The sequence below is a fragment of the Scardinius erythrophthalmus genome, assembly GCF_964197995.2.
Source record: "Scardinius erythrophthalmus genome assembly, chromosome: 10".
Taxonomy (NCBI): Eukaryota; Metazoa; Chordata; class Actinopteri; order Cypriniformes; family Leuciscidae; genus Scardinius; species Scardinius erythrophthalmus.
Window position 1 is genome coordinate 3773546 of NC_138230.1, and position 22552 is coordinate 3796097.

The 22552-nt window shown below is 44.5% G+C and overlaps 1 protein-coding gene and 1 pseudogene across 2 annotated transcripts in view; both read right to left on the reverse strand.

Annotated features, from left to right (window-relative positions):
• Positions 1 to 22552, reverse strand: part of LOC308697131 (NLR family CARD domain-containing protein 3-like) — a 327315-nt pseudogene that overhangs the window by 227944 nt on the left and 76819 nt on the right. The window lies entirely within an intron of this gene.
• Positions 1 to 22552, reverse strand: part of LOC308696831 (NACHT, LRR and PYD domains-containing protein 3-like) — a gene marked incomplete at its 3' end in the record, with an annotated part of 51029 nt that overhangs the window by 25119 nt on the left and 3358 nt on the right. The window contains exons 3-4 of the mRNA XM_081375731.1: positions 8781 to 10547; positions 8434 to 8607 (exon numbers count right to left, since the gene is read on the reverse strand). Of these exons, the coding sequence (XP_081231857.1) occupies positions 8434 to 8607; positions 8781 to 10547 (1941 nt within the window). The remainder of the gene's footprint in view (positions 1 to 8433; positions 8608 to 8780; positions 10548 to 22552) is intronic.

Below are 22552 nucleotides of genomic sequence, written 5' to 3' on the forward strand. Positions count from 1 at the left end.
GCCTCGGAATCGGCGGAATCTGAGGCGCGGCTCAGGCTAGCTGAAGGCCTGCTGCGGTCTAACGCTCGCGGAAAACTGGGCCCTGCGCGAGAGGGAGTAGGAGTTTTCTGGGAACGTGCCTTTTTTGCGGATTTTGCAGATGGAGTGGATTTTGGAGACGGGAAAGCAGACTGGAGTGAAACATACAGGTTGTACAGTTGTGCTTTATTCATTCTCCTGGAAAAATGAACATCAGCGCTGATTAGCGCTTGTCTCAATCCCAATACTGTCCATTTTTCTATTGCAGGAATGGTCGGTTGTGCTGAAGTGTAGGATGAAGCTGGAGATGGTGGTGGAAATCTTGATGGTGGATGTGAGGGCAAGCCATGGCGCCTCGGGGTACGGGAAGTGGCTCGGCTAGGCCGGCGGCCTCGCGGTGTAGCTGGAGGTTCAGCTGCGGTGTCCTGTTGAGCATGGGAGCTCGTTGCAGTGCTGGGAAACTGCGATGGATCCTGGGCAGAGAGGGCGTTGTCATCAGACGGGAAGAGTTCGACTTCGATCTCTGACATTACAACAAATGGGCGGGACCAAATGCTGGAAAACTGTCAAGGAATGTTAGGTGAGTTGACAGAGTGGATATATATATACTTCTTGTCATGCTGATTAGGGTAGACATAATTGTTTGATGACGAGTAGATTGGATTGATTATTTGAACGTGCTCCTCCCGAACTTTGTTTATAAAACATAATTTAATTAAATAAAATGTAGTAATCTCACCATAAATGTATTTTTGAACTTGCAGACTTGGAGTAGTTCCGTTTTCACACACAGGCACGCACACACATGACTTGTTGAAATACATTTATGTTGTTAATAAATAACAATAAATTGTTGTTGTACCAGCAAGTTTTGTTTTTCACTGTAGAAATCTCAAATGTCATGATTACTTGCCAATGCAAGAGAGTACCGGCACCTTTTTTCCCCCACTTCAAGCACTGGTACCAACTATTCATTTTCCTACTGCACCTCCAGAAGAAGTGAGTGTAATGTTTTATTAACCTTTATATTAATCTTTGCAAATCGTTTGCACGCTTCACGATGAATGCGGCTAAGGTTTACACTCAGGGTACATTACGGGATGTTTTCTATGTACGACGTTCTCAATATAATTCATAATCCCACGTTTATAATGAACAACGCGTTATGGTTATTGTGTTATTACAAACTGTGTACGCATGTGTTAACATTAAAATGGTAATACCATAGGCGTAATTTGCGGGTGGGACATGTCCCCACCACTTTTTGCCAGGGTCGATATTGTCCCCACCACTTTTTAAAACATCTCGCGGCACGAATGTAGCAATTCTACAAATAAATAAAACATCTCCAGTTAACTGGCAGAGCATTCATTCCGTTCGTTTTTTAAATAAGAGACAATCTAGCGCTCAAATGTGTTTTTAAATCAAGTGATCAAAGTGCTCGTTGCCGCTGTGATCAGTGGTGCGGATACAGTGTTTTCTCGTATGGCTCGCGCACACGCCGCACTGTCTTCACTCGGACGCGCGCTTCAATCCGTTGCGGATACTCTCTATTCGTTCTGGTGAAATCACAAAACATAGTGCACACAAACGTGCCCCTACTTGATATACAACCACTGATGAACATAATCGGTTTTGATGAGGAAAAAAAAATTCTACGAGAAAGAAAAAAAAAACATGCGAGTGTGGATTGGAACCCAGAACCTCTGACACGGTTGTCGAAAATTTTACCACTGGACCATTAAGATACACATTGGTCAATCAGGTGGATCCATGTATTTATTCACACGAAAATTCTCGCCACTGACAACATTTATCAGGTTACTTACATCTCATTAAACGACCAATTAAACCCCATGTAGTCTACTATTTAAATTGATTGCAGGACATCGTAATGTTATTGTACATATATCTGATTTAGCATTTTATTAGCAACCCCCACCCCACCTGTCCCACCCACTTTTTAAAACAAGTTACGCCACTGGGTAATACTACACTAAGCGTACTTTTGTAGATGGTTTATAACGGTGTATGTTACTGATTAAGAAGTAATATAAAAAAAAACTGTTATAACTGCATGAAAATGAATGGTAACCACTGATCTATATAGAATGATTCGCCTTCTATTGAATCAATAGGAAATTTTATGATTTGACTCAAAAAACATTGCCTAACGAGACACAGTTTTTAAATCTAAAGTCTCCCTGTACATTTTCACAATGCAAACATCCTAAGCATTTAAATGGTTATTTGTTTAAAGTCGAAAAAACGGCAATTTCTTTGCAAAAGGAATAAAAAGCTGTACGAGAACACTAGTCAGCCTTCACTGAAGAGCTATCTTCACAGGTAAGAAAAACAGTTTGATACTATTAATTGAATAGTGAATGCTAAAGACCTATATTTTTGTGAATTGGTGAATATTCAGGTGAATATTGTTTCATGACCACTAATTAATAATACCTCAGCACATTATAATAATTTGTTCCCTCGTTTTACTATATTCCCAGCAAACACAGAACGTTGGCACAACGTAGCCAACCTTCTAACAACGTTTTATCAACATGGCCAAAGGTTGCAATAACTACGTTGTGTGGTAAAGGTTGTTACAGCGTTGTCACAATGTTGACATTGAACTACCGTTCAGGGCCATTGCTTAAGGTTGTGCCTAGGGTGTCTTGACAACCACTGGACTACATAATGTACTCGTCACTGCCCTGAAGCGGGGAAATCAGCATTTTAAATTCCAACCACCTGTTGGGCTCATTGTGGGGTCTCGTTCTTCATCGAGCAAGGATACGTGAGTATTGCGTTTAATTTAGCCTACCTCAGCTATCAAACACAACCTACAACTTTAATTTCTAATGTGAATAATGTAGCCTCGCTTGCACTGTTTAGTTTTTCACTTGATTTTTCCGCTATTTATTCTCATTCGTTTCTTTGCTCCTCTGTCGTCCGGCTTTCGGCTACTGTCTGCCATATGACCCGGTTTAGTTCATTAAATGTTCTTATCTGCTTTTGCTTTTTATGTTTTATTTATTATACTTAAAATAAATTTGTGGTACTATATGGTTATCCGGACCACACGTGACACACGTCACCACACGTGACACGCTCTTGGTTGGTCGTAACCCCAGTGACGGGTAGGTTTAGAGGCGGGTAGGTTGTCATAACAGTGTGGTCCGGATTTATTTCTTTTTTTTTCTTTTTTCACAAATGTATTACTTTTGGAAGTGCAACGTGCCACAGACGTTGCCACAACGTAAATGTGTTTGCTGGGTTGTGGCCACGTTGTAATTCGTTAAATCAAAATGAGTGAGGGAATTAGTTCAACGTGTCCATGTTTTATTTAAACGAGGGAACAAATAAGTCGTCGTAACAACGAATTATTTAGATCAGTGGACAGGGCGCATAAGAACAAGCAGAGAGAGAGAGAGAGAGAGAGAGAGAGAGAGCGAGCGAGCCCTGGCCACGCCTTCGAACAACACGAGCGCTGTATTGCTCTCTCTTCCTCGTGCATATCAACATCAATTGACACAATAGTAAAAGGTGGGAAGACCGATTGTGTTTTATAGATTAGTAGTTTGTTCATATAAAGTGTTTGATTAGCAAGTAGCAGTACATGTTCAAGAAATGCATAATACAAATTGTATGGGTTAATGTAACGGTAAACGGACTCTGCACAAAGCTCTTTTGAAGCTGTCAAATGGTGTCGCTATTGGACACTTAATTGTGATTAATGCTGCTCTGAGGTTTCTTATAGGCTACTGTTGACTGTTTTATCGTTGTTTTTTGAAGAAGCAGCAGCATTACTCTTGTCTCCCCCTCCTTGAACTGCCACCTTAACGTGGTGGAGGGGTTTGAGTACCCGAATGACCCTAGGAGCTATGTTGTCCGGGGCTATATGCCCCTGGTAGGGTCTCCCAAGGCAAACAGGTCCTAGGTGATGGGTCAGACTAAGAGCGGTTCAGAAGCCCTTTATGAGAAAAATTATATCAAGGACCGTGACGTCGCCCGGTATGGCGCAGCCGGGGCCCCACTCTGGAGCCAGGCCTGGGGTTGGGGCTCGTATGCGAGCGCCTGGTGGCCGGGCCTCCCCCTACGGGGTCCGGCCGGGCTCAGCCCGAAGGAGCAACGTGGGGCCGCCTTCCCGTGGGCTCACCACCTGCAGGAGGGACCGTAAGGGGCCGGTGCTGAGAGGATCGGGCTGCAGTCGAAGGCAGGGACCTCGGCAACCTGATCCCTGGACACGGAAGCTAGCTCTAGGGACGTGGAACGTCACCTCGCTGGCGGGGAAGGAGCCTGAGATTGTGCGTGAGGTTGAGAGTTTCCGACTAGAGATAGTTGGGATCACCTCTACGCACGGCTTGGGCTCTGGAACCACACTCCTCGAGAGAGGATGGACTCTTCACTACTCTGGAGTTGCCCATGGTGAGAGGCGGCGGGCTGGTGTGGGTTTGCTTATAGCCCACCCAGCTCAGCCGCCATGTGTTGGAGTTCACCCCGGTGAACGAGAGGGTCGTTTCCCTGCGCCTACGAGTCGGGGATAGGTCTCTCACTGTCATGTGTGCCTACGGGCCAAACGGCAGTGCAGAGTACCCGGCCTTCTTGGGGTCTCTGGGAGGGGTGCTGGAAAGTGCTCCGACTGGGGACTCCGTCATTCTACTGGGGGACTTCAATGCCCACGTGGGCAACGACAGTGACACCTGGAGGGGCGTGATTGGGAGGAACGGCCACCCTGATCTGAACCCGAGTGGTGTTCAGTTACTGGACTTCTGTGCTAGTTACAGTTTGTCCATAACAAAAACCATGTTCAAGCATAAGGGTGTCCATCAGTGCACGTGGCACCAGGACACCCTAGGCCGTAAGTCGATGATCGAATTTGTGATCGTTTCATCTGACCTGCGGCCGTATGTCTTGGACACTCGGGTAAAGAGAGGGGCGGAGCTGTCAACTGATCACCACCTGGTGGTGAGTTGGATCCGATGGCGGGGGAGGAAGCTGGACAGACTCGGCAGACCCAAGCGTACTGTGAGGGTCTGCTGGGAACGTTTGGCCGAGTCTCCTGTCAGAGAGATCTTCAACTCCCACCTCCGGCGGAGCTTCGACCAGATCCCGAGGGAGGCTGGAGATATTGAGTCCGAGTGGACCATGTTCTCCACCTCCATTGTCGAAGCGGCCGCTCGGAGCTGTGGCCGTAAGGTCTCTGGTGCCTGTCGAGGCGGCAATCCCAGAACCCGGTGGTGGACATCGGAAGTAAGGGATGCCGTCAAGCTGAAGAAGGAGTCCTATCGGGCCTGGTTGGCTTGCGGGACTCCTGAGGCAGCTGACGGGTACCGGCAGGCCAAGCGAACTGCAGCCCGGGTGGTTGTGGAGGCAAAAACTCGGGCCTGGGAGGAGTTCGGTGAGGCCATGGAGAAGGACTATCGGCTGGCCTCGAAGAGATTCTGGCAAACCGTCCGGCGCCTCAGGAGAGGGAAGCAGTGCCCTACCAACGCTGTTTACAGTAGAGGTGGGGAGCTGTTGACCTCAACTGGGGATGTCGTTGGACGGTGGAAGGAATACTTCGAGGATCTCCTCAATCCCGCCGTCACATCTTCCATTGAGGAAGCAGAGGCTGAGGGCTCAGAGGTGGACTCGTCCATCACCCGGGCTGAAGTCACCGAGGTAGTCAAGAAACTCCTCGGTGGCAAGGCACCGGGGGTGGATGAGATCCGCCCTGAGTACCTCAAGTCTCTGGATGTTGTGGGGCTGTCTTGGCTGACACGTCTCTGCAGCATCGCGTGGCGGTTGGGGACAGTGGCTCTGGGATGGCAGACCGGGGTGGTGGTCCCTCTTTTAAAGAAGGGGGACCGGAGGGTGTGTTCCAACTACAGGGGATCACACTTCTCAGCCTCCCTGGGAAAGTCTATGCCAGGGTACTGGAGAGGAGAATACGGCCGATAGTAGAACCTCGGATTCAGGAGGAACAGTGTGGTTTTCGTGCGGGCCGTGGAACACTGGACCAGCTCTATACCCTCTACAGGGTGCTGGAGGGTTCATGGGAGTTTGCCCAACCAGTCCACATGTGCTTTGTGCATTTGGAGAAGGCATTCGACTGTGTCCCTCGCGGCGGCCTGTGGAGGGTGCACCGGGAGTATGGGGTCCGGGGTCCTTTGCTAAGGGCTGTCCGGTCCCTGTACGACCGAAGCAGGAGCTTGGTTCGCATTGCCGGAAGTAAGTCAGACTTCTTCCCGGTGCATGTTGGACTCCGGCAGGGCTGCCCTTTGTCGCTGGTTCTGTTCATAATTTTTATGGACAGAATTTCAAGGCGCAGCCAGGGGCCGGAGGGTGTCAGGTTTGGTGACAACACGATTTCATCTCTGCTCTTTGCGGATGATGTTGTCGTGTTGGCCTCATCAAATCAGGACCTTCAGCATGCACTGGGACGGTTTGCAGCTGAGTGTGAAGCGGCTGGGATGAGAATCAGCACCTCCAAATCCGAGGCCATGGTCCTCAGTCGGAAAAGGGTGGTTTGCTCACTTCAGGTTGGTGGAGAGTTCCTGCCTCAAGTGGAGGAGTTTAAGTATCTTGGGGTTTTGTTCACGAGTGAGGGAAGGATGGAACGGGAGATTGACAGATGGATCGGTGCAGCTTCTGCAGTAATACGGTCGATGTACCGGTCTGTCGTGGTGAAGAAAGAGCTGAGCCGCAAGACGAAGCTCTCGATTTACTGGTCAATCTACGTTCCTACTCTCACCTATGGTCATGAGCTTTGGGAAGCTCGGTCACTCGGGAGGAGCTCAGAGTAGAGCCGCTGCTCCTCCACATCGAGAGGGGTCAGCTGAGGTGGCTCGGGCATCTGTTTCGGATGCCTCCTGGACGCCTTCCCGGGAAGGTGTTCCGGGCGCGTCCCACTGGGAGGAGACCCCGGGGAAGACCTAGGTCACGCTGGAGAGACTATGTCTCCCGGCTGGCCTGGGAACGCCTCGGTGTCCCCCCGGAAGAGCTGGAGGAAGTGTCCGGGGAGAGGGAAGTCTGGGCATCTCTGCTTAGACTGCTGCCCCCGCGACCCGGCCCCGGATAAGTGGAGGAAGATGGATGGATGGATGGATGGATACTCTTGTCTCGAAGAAAACAACACGGGCATTGCTAAAATTTTGCATATGAATTAGTACTTATAGGGCTTGAATTACAACCTGTGGGCAGTTTTTCTACATCCTTTTGTGGACGTCGTTTTACACTTGTATGCTGCACAGCGGATCATCTTAAAAGTGCCGTCGGAGCTACCAATCACTGTATAACGGCCGTTGGAGCCCTCTGCTGGTAGGGAATCACAAGATGGCTGCTCGAACACTTCCGGTGGCTTTACTGCCTACTGGCAGTTTAGAACGTCATGAGCTATCCAGTCATTACATAGATCAGTGATGGTAACACAAAATTCTTAGGTGTCATTCAACTACTGTTAGAAACATTCTGCCGTGACCTCATGTCAGTGCTTCAGCCCTGACAGTTGTACCTAACACTGCATAGATAACGTTACGCATCACTGACAAGCCTACATTTACCGAAAAAAAATGTTCATGACCATTATCTGTAACATCAATCTGTCAATGACCTAACGTTAACATATACATCAGTAAACACATAGCGTTCGTAACTCACTACTCTACCCTGCCAGCCCAGTACACACAAAGATAGATCAAAGTGACATTACATTAACCAACCATTCAGAAACATCCTGTTCGAGCCTTAATTGTCGAACTTCTTCGGGGCCGTCATCCTGTTCTGGGTCCGACTCCAGTTCAAATTGATACGGTTGCACAGTGTCCTCAGAGACTCCCGCTGCCATTCTTCAAAATATACCCTAAACTGTTGTCAAGGCAACACACGTGGAGTGTTGTGTCAAAACGCCCCACAGAGCAGAGGGGCGGGGTGAGCAAAGCTCATTATAATTTAAAGACACATGCACTTAAACGGCGTGCTGAAAACAGCTGTTTTTGACCAGGTAAAATTAGTGTTTTCTTACAATACTAATGAGAATTTTTAATTAAAGTATATTACAAACTTTTAATTTAGACCCTAAAGAATCATATTAGCTTGTACAAAAATTGCATTATATGACCCCTTTAATATATAATTACACTGTAACAATGACACTTAAAATAAAGTGTAACAAATATTCATTTTTTATACAAGTACCCAAAAATCATCAACATATCTGTATATGAACACGGCTGTCACATCTTTACATCATCCAGTCATGTTTAATCTGTCATTAATATTGTAAAATGATGTCAGATACATTGGAAAGAATCTAACGAAAATAAAATCAATATTTCCATTAGCAATTTCATAGTAGAGGACTATGTTGGGACATTTTATACAATCTTATTCAGGAGAGAAACAGAAAACATTGAGACTTTTATGAAATCTTACATCAGTATCTCCAGTTTACAGTGAGGATCCTGCAGTAGATCTGAAAGCTGCTCGACTCCAGAATCTCCTACTTTATTCTTAGTCAGATTCAGTTTTCTCAGGTGTGAGGGGTTTGATCTCAGAGCTGATCTCAGATCAGCACAACCTTTATCTGTAACACCACAATCCCTCAACCTGTAGAGAACAATGACACTCTTCAGTCTCTCAGTTCAGGAAACACTGATATAAATTATAGGATATATATGAATTTCTCATTTTACAGTATTGCTTTGGTACGAAATCAAATGCTAAATTCATTAACGTGATCATGTTTTAGCAGTGACATGATTGTTGTCAGAGTGACTTACTGAACTGATCTGGATTCTTTAACCACAGGCAGCATCTTCTGAAGAACTTTATCTGCTGTATTACTGGCTCCAATAAACTGATCTAGATCAAAAACCTCCATCTCTTGCTTTGATGTCAGCAACACATAAACCAGAGCTGACCACTGTGAAGAGGAGAGTTTGGTTCCTCCTATTCCTCCAGATTTCAGATAATGTTGGATCTCCTGCATCAGAGAATCATCACCCAGTTCATTCAGACAGTGGAACAGATTGATGGATCTCTCTGGAGAGCGATTCTCCCTGATCTTCTGTTTGATGTACTGAACTGTTTCCTCTTTGTTGTAGGAGCAGCTTCCAGTCTGTGTCAGTAGTTCTCGTAAGAGAGTCTGATTGGACTCCAATGAGAGACCCAGAAGGAAACGTAGGAAAAGGTCCAGATGTCCATTCTTACTCTTGAAGGCCTTATTTACAGCTCTCTGATGCAGCTCAGAGAATGAGTGATATGTCTTCTGGTTTAAGATTTTAGAAAAGAAACTTTGTATGGTTTTGTCAAACACATTTCTCTTCTCATGTGTAAAGTAAATGTGTGCATATAGAGCTGCTAGATGTTCCTGGATGCTCAGATGAACAAAGCAGAAGACTTTCCCCTGATACAAGCCCAACTCCTCTCTGAAGCTCTGAGTGCACAATCCCGAGTACACTGATGCCTCTGTCACATCAATGTCACACTCTCTCAGGTCTCCCTCATAGAAGATCAGGTTGCCTTTCACAAGCTGCTGGAAAGCCAGTTTCCCCAGTTTGAGAATCATGTCTTCATCTTTCACTCTCTTCTCATAGTCCTTCTCATGTTTGATGTTGGTCTGAATGATCAGGAAGTGTGTGTACATCTGAGTGAGAGTCTTGGGAATCTCTCCTCTCTCTGCTTCACTCAACATCTCCTCTAGAACAGTGGCTGAGATCCAGCAGAACACTGGGATGTGGCACATGATGTGGAGGCTCCTCGAGGACTTCAGGTGTGTGATGATTGTATTGGCCAGACTTTGATCACTGATTCTCTTCCTGAAGTATTCCTCCTTCTGTGGCTCATTGAAGCCTCGTACCTCTGTCACTCGATGGACACACTCAGAGGGGACGAGATCCGCTGCTGCTGGTCTGGAGGTGATCCAGATGAGAGCAGAGGGAAGCAGATTCCCCTCAATGAGGTTCATCAGCAGCTCGTCCACTGAGGCTGATTCAGATATATCACACAGTTTCACTTCGCTCTTAAAGTTCAGAGACAGACGACACTCATCCAGACCATCAAAGATGAACAACACTTTATATTCATCACTGGATATTTCCATGTCTTTAGTTTCAGGTAAAAAGACATGAAGAAAATCTGAAAGACTGAGTGTTTTGTCCTTCATCAAGTTGATCTCTCTAAAAGGAAGTGGAAATATGAGCTGGACGTCCTGATTCTCTTTCCCTTCAGCCCAGTCCACAATGAACTTCTGCACAGAGACTGTTTTCCCAATGCCAGCGACTCCCTTTGTCAGCACAGTTCTGATGGGTTTGTCTTGTCCAGGTAAAGGTCTAAAGATGTCATTGCATTTGATCGGTGTGTCCTCTGTTGCTGCTCTCCTGGATTGTGTCTCAATCTGTCTCACCTCATGCTCATTATTGATCTCTCCACTTTCACTCTCTGTGATGTAGAGCTCTGTGTAGATCTCATTCAGGAGTGTTGGGTTTCCCTGCTTTGCTGTTCCTTCATACAGACACTGAAACTTCTTCAGCAGGTTTGATTTGAATCTGCTTTGGACCAGTGAAAGATTGACAGATTAAAACATAAAGAGAAAAGTTTTAGTAAAAAAACAACACTCTCTAATTAAATAATTAGACAATATCACACAAGCAACAGTACTGTTGGTCTATATATCAGTAAAACTGTTATTTGGCCGTTTGCACAAGTCTCTAGGAATTGGATATTGACATAAATTTCATTAGTTGATTCTGTTCTCAATTCAAATAAATCTGGAAATATCTGAGATACATGTACATTTTATAGGGAAAAAACCTTTCATCTAATGCAGTAAACTATACAGTGGACCTGCTTCACTTGGATCATTACTATAATATTAAAGGTAAAAATTAGCAACAATGTCCAAATTATTGAATTCAATAAATCAACATTCAATTTAATCTGAAAATCTGAAGGCCGGTTTAATGAACTTCCATAACCTGCAGCTCCTGAACTTCCTGAAAGAGTTGAGAGGCTCTGAAAGTCTTTGAAATACTGGTGGTAACAATAATCAACTCTTTTTAATTGAAAAAGAAATGTGGCCTGATTCATATTTTTCACACTTTAACGCAAACACATTTTAGTTTGAGTTTCTAATTTTTCTAATTATTTGCAATTAGTTAACATATTTTAATTAACAATATAACTGACACAGATTTAGATATACATTAAATAATGAAAACATTCCTAACAGGTGTAGCACAAATGACTTTAGGGAATGAATTAACTCAAATGAACTGTATTCATGAATTTATGAATATGGTTTGTCTATAGTCTACACAGATTATATTACCCAAAGAGGGAATATTTGATCAATTGTCAGAGTAATTTTACCAGAATTAATTTCAGTTATCTAAACAACCTGTTCGTCTCACAAACTGTTATGCAAGACTTCCTTATTAAAACTTAATAAAACTCACCCTGTTTATAAACTTAAATGGAAGATTAAAATGTTCTGGCCATGAAAATTATTCTTTCCTTATTTGTTTATACAATTGAGGTTACTGAAATAGTAACAGAAACTAAAGCTTCGTAGCTTAGATCGTACATTTCATTGACTTTGTAATATGAGCATTTAGACAGAAGCAATGAAGAATTTAATGGTTTTAATAAAATGAAACTATGAAAACAGAATTCTACATCTACACACGGGATAAATGTATTTACAACTTACAAACAGTAACAAGACAAAAGTACAACATTACAAAAGAGTGAGAGAAATAGAGAGAGAAAAAAGAGAGAGAGAGAGAGAGAGGATGAGAGGGTGAGTATGAGTGAGAGAAAGTGAAACTAACTCTCAGGATGGCAATTTCACAGACAAGGTAACCTTTGAGAGTGACAACAAGAAATCAACATCACCCTAAATAGGGCAGACAATTCTTAAACGCATTAAACAGCTCGGTAAGCATATACTTGCATATAGTCTCTTGTGTTGCTGTGTCAAGAAGCGCGTGTGTCGGTCTCTCAGAGCTGGAGCGTGTTCTCTCGTTGCTTCCGGGAAGAGCCGACTCGCGGTAAGTTTAAAGGTTCTACTTGAAGTTAAAGTTGCTGGCTACGTTCACTCCACTGAACGTAGGAAAAGGTCAGAAGACGGAAATAAAGACAAAGATTAAAGAAAAGAAAAGAAAAGAAAAGAAAAGAAAAGAAAAGAAAAGAACGGGGCGAACTCCCGAAGGAGATGTTTCAGGAAAACTCTCATAGATGAAGTGCTCAACTGTGTGTCTTCATGAATCGATCTTTTATGGAACAGAGAGGTCAACGCCTCTGGTTGCGCAAACAACCAATGAACGTCCAAAGATCTGAAGCGGGAAAAGTTCCTTTGTCTCTGGGAATACACCCACTCGAATAAGTTATGGTGGTGACAAAATAGAGCATTTATATTCAGAAAGATAGTACTTCTGAAATGATGCATCTTCTTGTAATTTGTCGTCGAGATTCGACACAGTCGGGTTTTTACGATTATAAGGACACCAAAAACTATAACTTTGCACATCGGGAATACAGAGATAAAGGATTTTCACAATTACGATCATACAGGGTTGGTTTGACGCACCATAAACATTATAGCTACTCCAATATGATACGTGAAGACATCTAAGTACAAAAAGAGATACATTTAATACATTTAAAGGGTAACTTGACCACAAGTGGTCATTAAGGAGAGTGTCTCATTGTGTGTGTGTGTGTGTGTGTGTGTGTGTGTGTGTGTGTGTGTGTGTGTGTGTGTTTGTGCGTGGAGTCATTCAGAGTTCGAGCCGCGTGTTGAACTCTTGCTCTCCCTCCTTAGGGGAGTTAGTATGTGTGCGCGTGTCTCTTGAATTGGTGAGATTAACATCAGGGTACATGGTCGAACATCTGGTTAAACAATGTCGGCTTGTTGTAAGGTGTCATGCGCCATGGGAGACCCCAGGGGGATCTCGGCCAGAGCGGCGCCTTTGCTGGTCACATGTCTCAACCGAGCAGTAAAACAGGATGCTTCTTTGTTTACTCAGGAAGAAAAGAGCTGTGCTTGCGAATCAGAATCCAGTAATTTAATCAAGTGGCAGACACCATTTGCTTTGTGTCACAGTCCAAGAAGAACAGAGTTGTGTTTGTAAATTAGGATCCAGTAAATTAATCAAATGGCAGAACTGACCATCTGCTTCGTGTTACAGTCCCCCCTTGATGGTTCGGCAGGACCCGTGTGTGGGCCTCGTCGACCCATCACGATCACAATGGTCAGATGGCCGGTGAATCATGGCGGTAGGATGCTGCAGGTGGTTGTTAGGACTGAGGGCTCAGCTCGATGAGGTTCGCAGCGCTCGGAAGGTGGTACAATACCAGGTCATCCAGGTGGAGGATGGCACCTTTGAGTACTTGAATCCACATACTCTGCTGGAGCAGGTTGACACGAGTGGCAGAGTCATGTTGTTTGTAAGTAAGGGTAGCTGTATGCACAGGTGTGTGAACGAGCCACCTGTCACCTACAATCTCTGCTTGTGTCTCGATGACTGGTGTGCGTGGCATGGCTTCAGCGGGGCAGCGTGCATCGCTGGTCATAGGTTGCAACCCGCAGATTCCTTCAGGGTTATTTCTGAGGAAGGGTTTGCTAGGACAGAGATAATGCATGTCTTTGATCAGCGTACACATGTGCAGGTTTGGGGCCAGGTACAGCTGTGTGTCGCTGTCGTGGTAGGCCACCACGTCTGGAGTGTGTATCTGGATGTGGGTGTTGCTTTCCCAAAACCCGTCCTTGACAATGTCCTTATGTCTGTCGACTTCCCTCTGCTCGGGATCGGCGTAGGGTGGAATGGCACTACGCAGAGTGTAGGCCAGGTGTATTTGTAGAGAGTCAGCTGGTGTGGTGGTGGCGGAAGCCAGCACAGTTTGCACAAAGCTTAAGGGTATCAGGTACGGTGGGATTCTGCCCATGGCTAAGCTGTCGACGGAGGAGCTCACCTCCTGTAACATGTCAGTCATTAATGCTGTGACCAGCTGTGTTTGGGCAAAGTCATTCTGTAAGACAGTGAACAGCTGTTTCATGGAGCTCACAGTCTGGTTCAGCAGAACGCTGTGGGTGTTGAGAATTACCACAGTTCCCTTCAATGTTTTTCCGATGTTCTGCAGGGATGCACTCTGTGTGGTGAGCTGTTCTCTCAGCTGTGGAATTTCAGTCTGGATTTCAGCCACATGCCGTTTTACAGTGGCTATGTTTACGGTGTTGACACTGGACATACCAATGTTAAACAGAGTTCCGACGGCAGAGGCGGCTCCGAGCAAAGCTCCCAGGAACCGTTTGGAGCGACGGTTGTGTCCATCTAACTCCGCTTGGGTAACAGTCATTTTCGCAAGTTGGTTGAGCATGTGCTTGATATCCGCTTCGGTGTGAGTGAGGGAGTCCTCTGTCCATCGGGCACCTGCCCAGCCATATTGTGCTGTTGCGCTCGGGCAGTGTGCTCGGTAGACGCTGCGAGGGCCAAGTCGGACATACACTTTCTGGATGTGAGTCCGGCAGTTGGTTATCAGGAGTCCTGGTTGTTCGCTCAGGACAATGCCGGATGGTGGGCCTGGTGAGATGATGTCCAGTTGCGGCTGTCCTCTGGTTGGCTGAAGGCACAGCATGGCGAACCACAGCAGTATCCTGGTACAGACAAAAGGGAGAGAGAGAGAGAGAAAAGGAGGGAAGATTTCAGCGAGGGTCGTCCTTGGTTGGAAAGGACAGTCTTTTCGCTCTCTGCCACATCTTGTTGCATGCCGGGCCGGCATGTTGCTTGCTTCAGTGTCTCATCAGTGGCTCTGGTGCTGTGGTGTGCAGCACATGATGCGTCATGGGCATATATTACCCACCTTTTGCTCCGCTGCATCACAAGCATTGGCGCTCCTTCTCCTGTGTCCATCAGGGCTTCACGTCTCACCTCCTTTTCCAAGGTGAGGGCTAGGAGTTTCCCAGCTAGGTTGCCCAGGAATGTTGGCGTCAGGGCTGGTGTGGTGATCGAGGGGCGGTTAGTGCTGGAGTCGTGTGGCTTGCTGCGGAGGCAGGTAGCCAGAAAAGCATTTCCTGGTACTTTGGAATGTTGGTCCCAGGTGTGAGGGATTGTGCTGTCTTGTTCAGGGTGTGCAGCTGTCAGCTGTGGTGCTGGAGTGATGCTGTCACTGTGTGATGTGACGGTTAGCTCTGTGGTCTGTGGATGACGAGTAGGGTTCAGGGTGCTTGGTTCAGTAAGATGGCAGTCAGACAGGGTGTTGTTTTCAATTCTTATGCTTAGACATAAGATGTCTGGTTCGTCGTCTTTGCCTTCCTTGTGGTGTTTCTTGTAAATAAGCTCTTTCAGCACCCTCAGGATCTCTGCTGTCTCAGACGTGGCTGCACTGTGTTTATCTGATGTGTGCTCAGGCTTGAGCTTACCAGTGTTGTGTCGAGAGTGGTTCCACTGTTGGCCGTCGGGGCTTGGTGTCCTGGACGACTGAGGTCGGCTCTTTCTGGGTCGCCAGCTGGCTTCCCATGTGGCTCCATCCTTTGGATGGTTGGATGTTGCGCGTCCCAGAATCTTTCAGAGCGCTTGCTCTGGTGCTTTGGACGAGCACCACCACGATTGTGCTGCCCTCTGTTGGCTTGGAACGGTCTTAACTCTCTGTAGAAAGGTCTGTGACTGTGGTGTTGTTGGGCGCCTTCTAGAGTCAGCTCTGAACAGTGCTCAGAGACAGAGTAGATTGTGGGGTTTTTCACAGTCTTTTCAGAAACAGTCTTTTGCTTAGTGTAAGCTTTATGGGCTAAGTCCCGTAACTGTTGGGTAGACATGCTACGTAGACAGGCCAAAACTCCGAGGTGGAAACTCACATTGGGGTGCATGTTTCGGAGGAACAGAGTTTTAAAGTTGACATCCTGTTCCATACCTGGTTCGTTGCGTGCTCCGAAGTAGGCTTGTCGGAGTCGGCTGTAGTAGGTTTGTGGGTTTTCAAATCGACCTTGCTTGAGGTCCATAGCGGTGATGAACCCTTGGTCTGATTCTGGATCAGAAAATTCATGAATCAAAGCTTGTTGCAGCTGCTGGTAGTCCGTTTTGACAGTCTCTGGTTGACGGTCTAGGAAGCTGCGTACGTCACGGCTAGATGTAATTCTGAGCAGGTACAATCTGTCCCAAGTGGTCACGTTGGTGACAGTTTGCAAGTGAAAGTCAATGTCCTGCAAGTATGCGTGCACATCATTCCCTCCTGCAGGATTAGGAGTGAACGTAGGAATGTTTCGGGCCAGCTTGTCAAGTTCTCTGGGAACCGTGCCGTGGTTAGTGGCATGGGTTCTCTGGAAGGGTTCTCCCCCCTTTGCTGCTGACAGGTGTTCTTGGAAGCTGGCTGGTGATGTCTTGAGCCGTGGGCTTACATTCCCCTTTTCAGCTCTGGGTTCTTGGCTGAAAGGGTTGGAGTGGCGGGCCGGGAGAAACTCTGTGGTGTGTGTTTCTCCGTTCCAGTCACTCTGCAGTCTGTAAGATTATTTCAGTTCTCTGTGAACCATGTCAAGTTCGTACTTGAGATCGTGTCTCTGTCGAGCAAGCTTGTTAATTTTAGCTTGGGCTGCTTGTAAGTGTTTTTCGCAGGCCTCTGGCTTTAGCGTCTCTTTCTTTGAGTTCAGTCTTTGCTCTTGCAAGGAGAGCTTCACCACGTCGGAGTTCTTCGCTGAGTTCTTCTCTGGTTTCTCTCTCCGACTGTTCTCTTTGGTCTGAGTCAAGGCGAAGATCTTGCAGGGCATTTTGAAGTCTTTCTACTTCCTCCTGTAGCTCTGTGTCCGTCTCGTCCTCTTTCTCACGCTGTTCTTTGGTCTCGCGTAGTAGCTGCTCTAGACGACTTTGGGTGTGGGCCTGGTTTCTCCGGGCCTCCTCTGCCTGAAGCTTTTACGCTGCTGCTTCCTGCTCCCGGTCGATGCTGCTCCTTTCGCTGAGCCGTGCCTAGGCGACGAGGTTGTAGGCGATGCTCCCGACGATCCTGGCCCAGTCTTTGTAGTTGTAGCTCTTATCGTGTGTCATCAGCTTGTCCAGGTCGGCGTTAAGCTGCTCTTGGCTCAGGTGCTGCAGGTCACTGGCGTCCTTGGGCAGGAAGGCGGTCGTCATTGCTTTTAGCCATTGTCCGAGATCGTCCCAGTGGACTGTGGGACTGGATGAACGGGACATACTGGCTTCGCTGTAGGCGAGAGAAACACAGCACACACACACAAAGAGACCAATGCAAGTTTGTTCTACGGTTAACGAGCTATACTCATACAGGCTATGCCGTTTATGAGAATTTTTGAGGCTAACTGATGCAAACAGTTAGACAGTTAGCGGAGCCAATTAACTTGGGTCGACGAAGGACCCGAACTAGAGATTTGACAGGCAGTAGCCTAGCGGATCATGTGATGTCATGTGATTATTTAGCTTCCTTGGTGGCTCTCACAGGTTACTGTCTCTAGGTGAAATGAAAGAAACAAATCACAACAGAACAAAAGGATAGAAATGGTCAAGGTAAAACAAAACAAAACACTAGTGATGACTAGGTCTGAAATTAAATAAAACAGAATAGTAACACAGTACGTTTTAGGGAGAATAAGGAGGCCTAAGCCTACTACCACTGCTAAGGTTTAAGATAGGGCCAACATGTGAGTGGGGCTATCGGGTGGAAAAACCTAGGAGGATGGTGTGGCTTAGAGAGGGGAAGTGGGCCAAACACCTAAAATATACCTGGGGGAATATCTAATATTCTGTGGCTTATAATAAGTGAATGGGTTTTATCAAATTTAGTTTACCTGGGGTGAGTGGAGGTCACTCAGGTGGAAACCAGCGGCGCGGTCGACCTCTCCGACGGCCCAACACTTGACCGCAGTGTTCTCGGGCAACTTCGTTTTCTCCCTGTACCAAAGTGTGCCCACTCAGAAAACTTGCGACTTTAGGCACAAACTGGCAACGCCAGGGTGTCAATGGTCAGACGGCACGGCAAAATTGAGTCTTCCTCAGAACTCTCCTTCGGAGTCCAAAGGAGGGGCCCTTTCAGCAGGCCCCAGTTCGAGTAATTGTCTCAAAATTGCCTTGTGTGTCGGCTGACGCGATTTCACCTTTGGCGTGCCAAATTGCTGATGTCGAAGTTGCGTGCCACAACCGATGGTACGGGATTTGGAAGAGTCCGCGACTCACGCACGGTCAGTGTCAGTAACGTCGAACAATTGAACTCGCTCGACGGAAACCAACCAGAGATGACTGCAATTCACCACAGAGCACTTAAGAAGTGCTTACCTACAAATACCCCAAAGGATGAACAAGTGAACTTAACCCCCTGAGGTCGGCGGTATCGCCGGCGATACCAGCTCGCTTTTTTTCAGTTCAGTTCAAAAGAAATTAATTTTGCTCTGTGGACTTTGATATTACAAGCAAGTTTCATACATCAATCGATTCTGTTAAATGTGTATTATTTTTGTGTATACTCACAATAAAAACAAAGTGTTGTGCTTTTTGCCAAATAAAGAAAAATAAACGTGATGCGAGTTCTGCCTTCTATCTGCCAGTGTAGTCCATTCTGAAACGCGTCCGAAAATGAACAATAACTCAGCGAATACTCAGTCAAACAGGCATTCAGACACACAGGCATGAACCTTGAATTCTCTTCTTTTTAATGAAGTAATTTATATAAAAAACAAATATTCTCATCTTGTGAAATCTGTATTAAAAGAGAGCGATTCCAGTCGACCTCATTACAGCTGATTCAAATGTAATGTGACTCCGCCCACGGAGAGCGCGTGCTATTCAAAAGCAAATGGCTGAGGTAATCCGCGCAATCCTGTGAACGCCCCCTGTATCAGCTCGAGACAACCAAAACACAAGTTTATTCAGAACATTACTTGTTTACAACACAGCGCTGTGAGGAATAATGAGGAATACGAGGAATACGAGCTGAGGAATACTAGTAAGTTTTTCCTTCTCGGGTTTCTGTTTATGAATGAATGAATGGCATAGATGCGCGCTGTTTACCACAGCTGGCAAAAAAACAATATGTGACAGTTCTCCATTATGGACGCGAGCGCTCTAAAACTTTCACAGAGACCTCAAAACAGAAAGTACAAATTCTTTCTTTAAAACGAATTTCGTTTTGTATCAATTGTATCTTAATTTTAATCATTTTTTCATTAACAAATTTCCTGGATTTAAAGTAAATATGGGCTAGCAATCACAACATAAGGTGCTTGAACTGGAGATCATCATGAATCATGAGCCTACTCGCCTCACATGTCTAAAAAATGTGAAATATATTTACAGAAAGCTGTTTCTAAACAAAACCATCCAAAAAAAAAAAAAAAACTATAGCCTAATAAATGTGCATTTATCCGGTGCGTTCACTAGCCTACTGCAAAGATCGCGAGTCAAAAGCCTATCGTCAACGAATGATGATTTTTTTAGCAAACCGTATTGCTATACTGAGATGGGTAAAAATCAACTGAAATATGTTGAAATAAAATGTAGGCTATTTGTATAAGCAACGTAAACTGCAAATTAACATTTATATGCCCTAATATTTCATGAAAACAACGTTACAGTCAGGCGAAATATGAAAGACAACATTTTGTTTAGTATATTTGGGTACAGTTTTTACTGTAGAATATACTGCCTCGTCAAATAAGCTTTTGTTTAGCAATTTCTATATATAAAATAGCCTAATATTTTTGTCAAAAATAAAGTCATCAACTAAGATGTTAGCTGTTCCAATGTTGGCTATATTCAAAGTAATGAATACATAGATAAAATGTTAATTTACAAAGAAAGAGTACACTTGAAATATTGTTGAAATTGTAATTATTGTTGTAATTGTAACCTTTTTAATAAAATAGCAAAACATATGTACAAGATAGATGTAAGCAAAATCTTAAATGGTCAATATAAGTCTTCTTCTAAATTTCTTTTGTCCTTGCATTGTGGCTCAGCCAGTTTCACACCAGTGTGAATGGCTCATTATGCAGAGTGGGTGGTAATTCAGGTGTAAACCACTCCTCGTTCACGCCCCCTCGCATATTGGCTTTCCAAGCAAAACCTGTTTTACATCAATTTAAATCAATGTATGGTTTTATTTGAACGATAAAGCAAGACTATTTTCACATAATTTTGAAGAAAAAACACTGGGCGAGGACATCCATTGGTCAAAAGTCTTATTGACACATATTTACTATGTGTTTTGTGGCCTTATTTCAGAAATTTTAGTTTTTAGTTTTTTCAATATCCACGCATAAACATTATTCTCTCAAAAATGAAAACATGTACATACACGTGGCTCACATATTATGGTAGCCCTGTTTGTGCTTTATAGAGTGAATTTACACCTTTGCCATTAATATGTTTTTAAGCAACTGAAAAAAGCACAAATGTCAGGGCATGTCAGAACATCTCAAGGGCCCAGAAAACCGCTCAGACTCCAGAGGGTTAAAAGGGTTTTTCTAAACCAAATTGACCAAATTGAGTAATTATGTAGGTAGCAATAAAAGTCAAAGGCTTTACTAAATAATAATAAAACAAAAGGAAATTATGATAATGATGGTAATTATCCAAATGACCTAACCCAAAAGAGAGAGAAAAAAAATTAAGAGAATTTTTTTTTTAAAAGACAGGAGAAGAGGCAGGTCGCACTAGTGGGTTTGCTCCACAAGGAGGCGTGCTCCCTCAGTGGTGGTTCACCTGACTGAAAAGACAACTTACTTGATATTAAAAATTCAAACTGGTTTAAAAATAAAATTTAAATAAGCATGTAAAGACAATATAAAAAGGAAAATCAGAATAATATCCTATAATAATGAATGATAACAGTGAAGTATCATCAATAACTATAAAATAATCAAAAGAGAAAAGTAGAAATAAAAGCAATTCAAATCTTGTTTGAACCAAACTCAAAGTAAATGTGCCAGGCAAAAGCAGGAAAATTGTCTAACCCGAAATAATATTCGCACGAGCAAAGCTGTAAATGCAAATAATTAGTGAGAATTTACACAGGCTAATTCATTAGTCACAGAAAACTTGAAACAGTACGAAAGCATTATCGGACACCTCCACAAAGTGGCGTAATTGTCCTCATGCAGGCTGAAATCAGAAGGCGAGGCGTAATTTGAGACTGCTAAAGACCTAAAGGCCGCCCTCTGGTGTTTTGCCTGCGGAATTACAAACTACTTCAATGTGACTCAAAATCTGAGTGTCTCTCTACGCGTCGATTTTCTGCAACAAATCACAAATAAACAAACAGACAAAGGTTTCAGTATACCTTTGCGGTGCTAAATGGCACAAGAGCGTGTGGCAGGATTACTTCGGTGCAATAACTTACGCATCAATGCTAAACAACAGGAATTTTCCATCTGTCATTATAAATTTAGATTTTCCTTAAATCTAACAAAACTCCATTACCCAAAGAGGGAATATTTGATCAATTGTCAGGGTAATTTTAAACCACCTGTTCGTCCAGCGAACTGTTATGCAAGACTTCCTTATTAAAACTTAATAAAACTCACCCTGTTTATAAACTTAAAAGGAAGATTAAAATGTTCTGGCCATGAAAATGAATCTTTCCTTATTTGTTTATACAATTGAGGTTACTGAAATAGTAACAGAAAGTAAAGCTTCGTAGCTTAGATCGTACATTTCATTGACTTTGTAATATGAGCATTTAGGCAGAAGCAATCAAGAATATAATGGTTTTAATAAAATGAAACTATGAAAACAGAATTCTACATCTACACACGGGATAAATGTATTTACAACTTACAAACAGTAACAAGACAAAAGTACAACATTACAAAAGAGTGAGAGAAATAGAGAGAGAAAGAGAGAGAGAGAGGATGAGAGGGTGAGTATGAGCGAGTGAAAGTGAAACTAACTCTCAGGATGGCAATTTCACAGACAAGGTAACCTTTGAGAGTGACAACAAGAAATCAACATCACCCTAAATAGGGTAGACAATTCTTAAACGCATTAAACAGCTCGGTAAGCATATACTTGCATATATTCTCTTGTGTTGCTGTGTCAAGAAGCGCGTGTGTCGGTCTCTCAGAGCTGGAGCGTGTTCTCTCGTTGCTTCCGGGAAGAGCCGAATCGCGGTAAGTTTAAAGGTTCTACTTGAAGTTAAAGTTGCCGGCTACGTTCACTCCACTGAACGTAGGAAAAGGTCCGAAGACGGAAATAAAGACAAAGATTAAAGAAAAGAAAAGAAAAGAAAGAACGGGGCGAACTCCCGAAGGAGTCGTGTCAGGAAAACTCTCATAGATGAAGTGCTCAACTGTGTGTCTTCATGAATCGATCTTTTATGGAACAGAGAGGTCAACGCTTCTGGTTGCGCGAACAACCAATGAACGTCCAAAGATCTGAAGCGGGAAAAGTTCCTTTGTCTCTGTGAATACACCCAGTCTTGCTCTCCCTCCTTAGGGGAGTTAGTATGTGTGCGCGTGTCTCTTGAATTAATGAGATTAAAATCAGGGTACATGGTCGAACATCTGGTTAAACGATGTTGGCTTGTTGTAAGGTGTCATGCACCATGAGAGACGTCAGGG